Source organism: Eutrema salsugineum, unplaced genomic scaffold (assembly GCF_000478725.1).
Source record: "Eutrema salsugineum unplaced genomic scaffold, Eutsalg1_0 scaffold_3, whole genome shotgun sequence".
Lineage (NCBI taxonomy): Eukaryota > Viridiplantae > Streptophyta > Magnoliopsida > Brassicales > Brassicaceae > Eutrema > Eutrema salsugineum.
This window is the reverse complement of record NW_006256756.1, coordinates 16,726,988-16,734,606: the sequence shown is the minus strand read 5'-3', so window position 1 is coordinate 16,734,606 and position 7,619 is coordinate 16,726,988. Positions and strand designations below refer to the sequence as shown.

Here is a 7,619-nt window from a genome sequence, read left to right as displayed (position 1 = left end):
TCATAGCTTGTTTGTTTCTTGTTTTATGCTTTCTTGTTGCTGGTTTCACAAAACTCATCTTTGATTACTTGACTTAAGAACCTATCACATAAACTAGTGCCTAACTACCACACATATGGATTGACACCCCTTATACTACTTTGACAAGGGGATTGATAACCCATCTAAGGCTTTAAAAACCTTAGTTATCAAATGGCGTGAGCCGCACGGGGAGACCCGCACGTACGGTTTTTAGGGGGATCTGGCCGAAAGACCGGCCAGCCCCCACCCGACTAGAGGGACTGAGTAATTAATAGAGTAGAAAACTTATCTTCAAGCTGTACCTTATTCTGATCGTTCAGAGGGCGATCGCGGTGTCACTGAATGAAGTCATCCGTTTCTTTCAGAGGTGCTGACCCGCAGCGAGGCAGAGATGACTAAGAGACATATGGAATATGGCGACAACAACAGCATGTCGTAGAAGGAGAGAACAAGTGGAGCCAACGACCCACATTGACTAACGTATCTACAACTACATCCCCGAGCGGAAGTCAAACGGAGGCGTGAATGCAAGATGCCAGCGGAATGATCGGCCGGACAGAGGCTAGGGCGGAGGAACCCCTTCCCACCGCGTCCTTCTCTGTGTATCGGAGATATAAAGCGAGTGCACCGGAAAAGAACGGGAACTGGGTCGATCTATTGCGAAGCATCCGAATCATAACTGCACACTCACACGATCTTTGCCGAGAGATAGGAGCATTCGGTGGAACCGGTGAACTACACTTGCTTCTGGATAGATGTGTGGGACAGAGGGCTCGTGGTACCTTCTGCCCACCCTTCCTCCTCTGCTTTGAGAACTGTGTGAACGGAGAGTGGGCAGAAGGGAAGGAGGTCCTCATACAGAGAAAATCAGGGAATGGGTCGAGATAGATGACAGCGCCGAGGAACGCCTTGCCGGGAGGGCAATCTTCTCTTATGGTCTTCACCTCCCCGCCCGGCCTGGAAATGGAATCCAGCCCCCTTCTTTCTGATCCATTCATTTCTGCAAGCCCAGAGCGTTGCCTCCCTTCTATTGCATAACCTAAAAAGCTATAAGCAAAGTACCAAAAGCGCGCTCCGCCCGGTGACTAAGAAAGAAATTGGTTTGCGCAACAATTGAAGTGATGAGGCGTTCCTCACGGAGTAAGAAATACCTCGGGAAGTAGGGCTCCTATTGAAAGGCTTTCCCTACCTCAAAAGGGGACTAGCTTTCAATACTAGTTCTTACGTTACACTGCCATTTTTCCAATATCATTGAATAGCATGGCCTGGGGCTAGAGTAACTCAAGTGGGAGAGCCGTGTTATGGGTGACCTTAATGCATGGTTCATAGAGCACTTGTGTATGTGATGCAAGTGAACGTGTACGAAAAAGCTGTCGTAAAGTTTCGTTTTTCGTTCTGTTTTCGACCCTATCTATGTTTCTATGATGGCCCAAGAACACGCTCATTCTTCAGCTGTAGAGAAACTTTTGAATTGCGAGGTACCATTACGAGCTCAATATATACGAGTGTTATTCCGTGAAATAACTCGAATTTCAAATCATTCACTTGCTTTAACTACTCATGCTATGGATGTGGGAGCATTAACTCCATTCCTGTGGGCTTTTGAGGAGCGGGAGAAATTGTTGGAATTCTATGAAAGAGTCTCGGGAGCCAGGATGCACGCCTGTTTCATACGACCAGGTGGAGTGGCACAAGATCTGCCTCTTGGCTTATGTCGAGATATTGATTCCTTCACACAACAATTTGCTTCTCGTATCGATGAATTAGAAGAGATGTCAACCGGCAACCGTATCTGGAAACAACGATTAGTGGATATTGGTACTGTCACTGCACAGGAAGCAAAGGATTGGGGATTCAGTGGTGTAATGTTAAGAGGTCGGGCGACATGAAGACATTGATAGCAATATGGGGGAAGTTCCCATCAGGCAACAATGGTTCCGCCTGACTCTAGTTAAGCATGCATATTATGTAAGTGAAGACTTGGTGTGAAGCCTTGGAGCTTACGTTAGAAGAGCAAAAGGCCCGGGGCTAGGGTGAGCTGAGGGGGGACAGCGTAAGTGAGCGAATGTGTGTAAGCCCAGTCAAAGATGACTGTTCTAGGCGAGGGGGAGCCACCCACCTTTGAATGGTGTTGGTCCTACGGACCGTGAACGGATTTCGCCTCTGGCCTCTGGGCACGTCGGAACCGCGTGAGTTCACTGGGGTGGAGCACGGTCCGCCCAAAACCGGCATAGATTAGGTGCTATTGATGGAACATGGTAAGCCTATCTTTCTCCATATGGAAGTGCTGCGAGCACTTAGAGATGCGGGTAGAGGAAGCCTCAAAAAGCGAAGGCCGAGCTGTAGGTCACGTGACCTGCACCGAGTTGGTGGCTGACTGGGCTTTTTCCTTGATCAAAACAGATCAACTCACCTTCTTTCTTGTTACCCAAAACTAAAGTCGGTCGAATGGTTTTTTTCCCTGCCCCGGAACGTCGAATGAAATAGGGGGCCGGGTTCTCTTTCTACAACCCTTTTGATATGATAGGCCCGGCTACCTTTCCCCTATCCCTTATGATTAGGGGGCTGTTAAGCCCAAGAACGATCAGTCTTGTGGTGGTACGGAAGGAACGGACTCCGCGAACGTCCCGCGCCCCGGAAAAAAATTCTCAACCAGAACCACATTCCTTTTGCGCGCGGATGTAGCTAAGTGTCTGACTCTATTGGTCATAGTTTCCTGCTGTTGCGACAAGTGCTTGTTTGCGCGCGCGTGAACCAACTCAACAAAGAAGGAAAGGATGCCCGGGGAGGCATCTGAGAATGATTTGAGCCGTATGAAGGGAAACTCTCACGTACAATTTGTTTTTTTTTTGGGGGGGGGGGGGCAGGAGCCCGACAGGGTCCCCCACTGACATGGCCCGGGCCTAAGTGAAAGTGAAGTGGTGAGCCTACCCATCCCAACCAGGGGTATGCTGGGATTCGCGAAGAGCAGCACCATACGATGTTCATGACCAATCGGATCCTGACGTACCAGTAGGTACCAGAGGAGATCGCTATGATCGTTACTGTATCCGTATCGAAGAGATGCGACAAAGTCTTCGGATCATTGTGCAATGTCTTAATCAAATGCCTAGCGGCATGATCAAAGCCGATGATCGTAAGCTATGTCCTCCATCACGATGTCGAATGAAACTATCCATGGAATCGTGCGTCGTGTGAAACGTAGATCATCGCCATTCTTAACCGAGACTCAGGTTAAGCTCCGTCTCGGAACCTTGTGGGTTAGGAGTAAAGCATCCCGAGGTTGGCGCATCTCATTGGGCGTAGAGAAGCATCCCGAGAAGGATGTCTTCGGAGCCGTTTCTTTTTCCGTCCCCCCACCATGGAATAGCGCTTTGCTTCCGGTTCTTCGGAAGAATCAACTTACATCTACCTTCTTAATTGATCCGGGGGAAAAGGAACCGTCTACCAGTTGGGAAGCTAGACATCAAGTAAGTGGCTTGATGAGGATAACTAAGCTGACACACCGGAGTTGGCTGCTGGCACAACAGGGTGGTGCCTTACCGCACCGCAGGCTAACGCGCAGTAGTGTTACTTATATATCAGCTAATCACTCCGCGGCGAACCGGAGGCTACCCTCTCCTTCCTTGTTGGGGCTCCGCGCAGTGGGAAAACGCTGACGCGATGGGAAACCGGCCACTAGTTACAAAGCTCCAATAAGGCGTTCCTCGAGAGGGCTATCACAGTCAGGTGCGAAGCAATTACCCCTAATTTTAAAGTACCCTTCTTCCTATTTAGGGGGTTGAGGCGAGAAATGGCTTGATGAATCGTTCCGTTCGCCATGCACCGGCCCCATTCACTTGCTTATCGTAGAGTCTGTAAGTACACAGTGCCCCACAACTATAAATAGCATAGTGGTGTTGAAAGACGAGAGTGCCCACCCTTTCTTTCAAGTGGGCCACTTTTTTTCCCGAACGCAGTCCGAGATCACCGTGGCCGTGTATATATATAAATATCTTCAATGCTGTCATTTCGAAATGTCCGCTTCAACCCCGGCTGATAACTAAGAGTTTTCAAGGCTCTTTGTAGAGGTTATCAGTCCCCTGTCTTGTAGTACAAGGGGTTTATCAATCCAAGAATGTGGTGATAGACACTAAGCTATGTAATCAGGTTCTTAATTCAAGCAAACAAGAGTGGTTTTGATTATCTAAAGACAACTACAAACTTAAACTGGATTAAAGACTAATGAAATGATTAAACAAGAACTAAACAATGATAAATGATGAGAATGTATGAATGATGATGAGAAAGCTCTTAGACATGATAGTGGATTAGGGTGCCTTCAATGATAAACTAATGAGCTAATGAATCATATGATCAAGCAAACCATTCAACATAAACATCTTTAATTAAGTTAATCCTCTCATGAAGGTATTAACTCCTATGCTAAAACAGTTTCTAACCCAATCATCATCAGTGAAACATGAGTTAACAAGCATTAAGAATCAGTTTAATCTGTCATTTAAGCATATAGACAATCACTCTCATGGTGAATAACACTTAAACCTCTAACAACCTTGGTTCATGCATTTCATCAAACACTTTTGGTGCATGAAATGCCCAGAATCTAGACCACATATGATTTGTATGGATCTAGCATAGAGAACAAGTTGTAGAGAATGGAATATGCATGATCTAACCCCTAAGCTCACTAATCTACCACTTAAGTACCCTAATCTACATATCTAAGACCTTAATATGGAGATTACTCACTAATCATGATCAACACACTAGATCTTTTTCAAAATGTGTGGTTAATCATGATTAGAAGTGTATAGATCAAGAGATAGATGATAGATTTCGAAGAAAACAACTTTAAACACAAAGATCTCTTAAACTCTCTTGATTAAACACTCAATAATCAATATTTCTCTTCTTAGTGGAGTCTTTTTCACAAAAGAGGCAAGAGACAAAAGGAATAAAGCTTAGTCCTTTAGGAAAAACCCCTAAAAAGTATTTATATCTCTCTAAAAACGAACCGGGTCAGCCCGGAACGAACCGGGTCCTGACCCGGCTTTAGTGGGTAAAGTGGAAATCCTGCGGGTTGGTCCAGTGTCTTCCAGGTAGCATGCCCAAGTCGCAGTAGATGAAGAACTTGTCTTGTGAGACTTCAATCGCTTTGTCTTAGCCGCACGCCCAAGTAGGAGTGTTTTGCGAGTCTTGCTGGGACTTAGTCTTCTTCTTCTTCAACTCGCAGGACCAAGGGGGTTTTTGGAGAATGTACAAACCGTGCGGGTTGGTCTCCATTACACTCAGGTCGCAGGCTCAAGTCGGAGTAGATTGCGAGTGATCGTGCGGCTTGGTTCCAGGCGCGGCCAACTCGCATGCCTAAGTCGCACGATTGTGGACTTAGCAATTTTCTTGCTCGGGAGCCTCAGACCTCATCCATTGATAGCTTACCCGCACTTCTCAACTCGCAGCATCAATTTCCAGGCATTCGTCTTCAGGCCTGCGAGTTAACCAAGTCGCAAGGCTTTCTCGCAGCATTCAGAGCAGCTTGGACCCCTTCGAATTCCGGAGAGTGTAACTTCTAAGATACCTGTCCGAATTGAGTGATTCCGGTTGCAGAGGAACGAGGACTCACATATCTCCAACTTTGGTGAAGAAAGCTTCGGTGCTTGGGAAGTGGAAGGCTTCCTGGAGGGCTCGTCTTTGCAGTGCATGTACACGATCAGAGAGAAGCGTCTAGACATTTGTCCGTTCCGGAGACCGTATCTTCCTGCTCATAGCTCCGAATTGAATGATCTCGGACGTTCTGGAAAGAGGACTCGAATGTCTCTGATTATCATGAAGGCCCCGAAAACTGAATCGGCTCGGAAGTGCACCGTCCTTCGCATTCTTCGGAGCTCATCGGCATGGTCCAAAACGGCAGCGAGACAGGAGTTTCTTCCGACGAGCTTAACTTTCTGCTCACGCGTCCGAATTGAATGATTCTACTTGTTCGGGAACCGTGATCCAATCCTCTCCAACTTTGATGAAGCACCCGCCAATTGAATCGGACCGGAAGGTTCCCCGGACAGGCGATTCCGGAAACTTGTCTGCACCCGGAGATTTTAGCCGAGAGATTCAATAGCCGGTACGCGTTTTGGCCGATAAAGTCTACCTGCGGTACGTGAAAATGGCCGATAAAAACCTTTCTGGTACGCGAGAATGGCCGATAACCTCCAAAAACCCAATTTCACCATTTTTCAAGCCTTGACCACCATTCCACTTCCTGGATTCATCTTTCCAGCTCTAAATAGCTCCAAATGCACCTGATAAACACTCAAAACATGCAAAGACTCATTGGGACCTAATGCATCTCCTAAGTTCTAAAACAAACCCTAAGGACCTAAAATGCATGAAATAAAACATGATTTGGAATGAAATATGCAACATAAATGATGCAAATTATGAACATATCAACTCCCCCACACTTGTCCTTTGCTTGTCCTCAAGCAAATAGAGCAAATGAGAGAAAGAGGTTGGATGCATTGGGAGTTCACATTTCCTTTTTGAGAGAAGTGATCACAATGAGAATTCAAGTTCATGCTCAATTATGCAATGCAAAGCCATACTCGGATATATATCAACTCAGCAAGGAATCTCCACAAGTTCTTCTCTCTCTCAACTCTTTCACATTCATTAAGCTTTTATCAGGTGAATCTCATCATGAAATGTTTAAACAAGCTGGCTTGGCTAGGGAGAGGCTATGAGATTAAAATGATCTCATTAGTGTTCAAGTGGGTTTAATGCAGCAAAGGGATCTCTCTATGAATGATCAAACTTTGGCAGAATGCTAAAGGTAAAAAGCAACCTATGCATACAAGGGCAAAGACTCATCACACCCCACCCTCTACTCAAAGCTTTCTCACTTGCTCACTCTCTCAAGAACCTCACTTTTCACACTTATTTTCCTCTCACTAGGGGACTTACTTTTCACTTTCACTCTCAAGTCTTGGAGTTCAAACTTTACACAGCTCTCTTTTTTTCTTTTGCAACCTCTAGCCTCTTTTTTTCTTTCTTTTCAAAACATTTGAGCTCTTTGGCTTCTTTTCTTTTCCTTTTACTTAGAAGCTAGACTCTTTTTTTTCAACACACCAGAGCTCACTTTCTTTAACTCAAAACTCCAAGACTGGTTTCTTTTTATTTCATTCCCCTAGCCATTTCCACTCATCTCACCTTTTTCTGCTCACTAACAAGTCTTTTCCCCCACACTTATTCCTCGCCAAAACTCTCAGTTTCTTGATGTTGGAACACAGCACTCAATGAGACCTGCCCTTGTCGCTCTAAACCTAACACTTTCTGCTAAGTTTGATCCAAGGTGGCCTTTCAATTCACACACAAACATTGGCTTGAAAGAAGGATGGGTTCAAGGTGAGGGAACTGATCCATGATGCGGATTCAGCTACTTGAGCTAAGGAAAAAGGGTGGTAAAAACAATGGTTCTAGCTCAAGTATGTATATCGGTATCCACAAGCTTTTTCAAACAATGCATCACAAGATATTTTCAAGTCAAGTTCAAGGTTCCCACTTAATTAGAGTTGAGTTCAATTCAAACTTTCTTCTCAGATTCAGAT

At 45.6% G+C, this 7,619-nt stretch overlaps 1 protein-coding gene across 1 annotated transcript; it reads right to left on the bottom strand.

Moving 5' to 3' along the window:
• Positions 1-293: 293 nt before the first annotated feature.
• On the bottom strand, positions 294-1,466 carry LOC112085186. The gene is given in 5 exon segments (XM_024154254.1): positions 294-597; positions 599-836; positions 928-968; positions 970-1,068; positions 1,332-1,466. Coding segments are annotated over 5 exon segments (786 nt in total). The 3' UTR covers positions 294-324.
• Between the last annotated feature and the right edge of the window lie 6,153 nt (positions 1,467-7,619).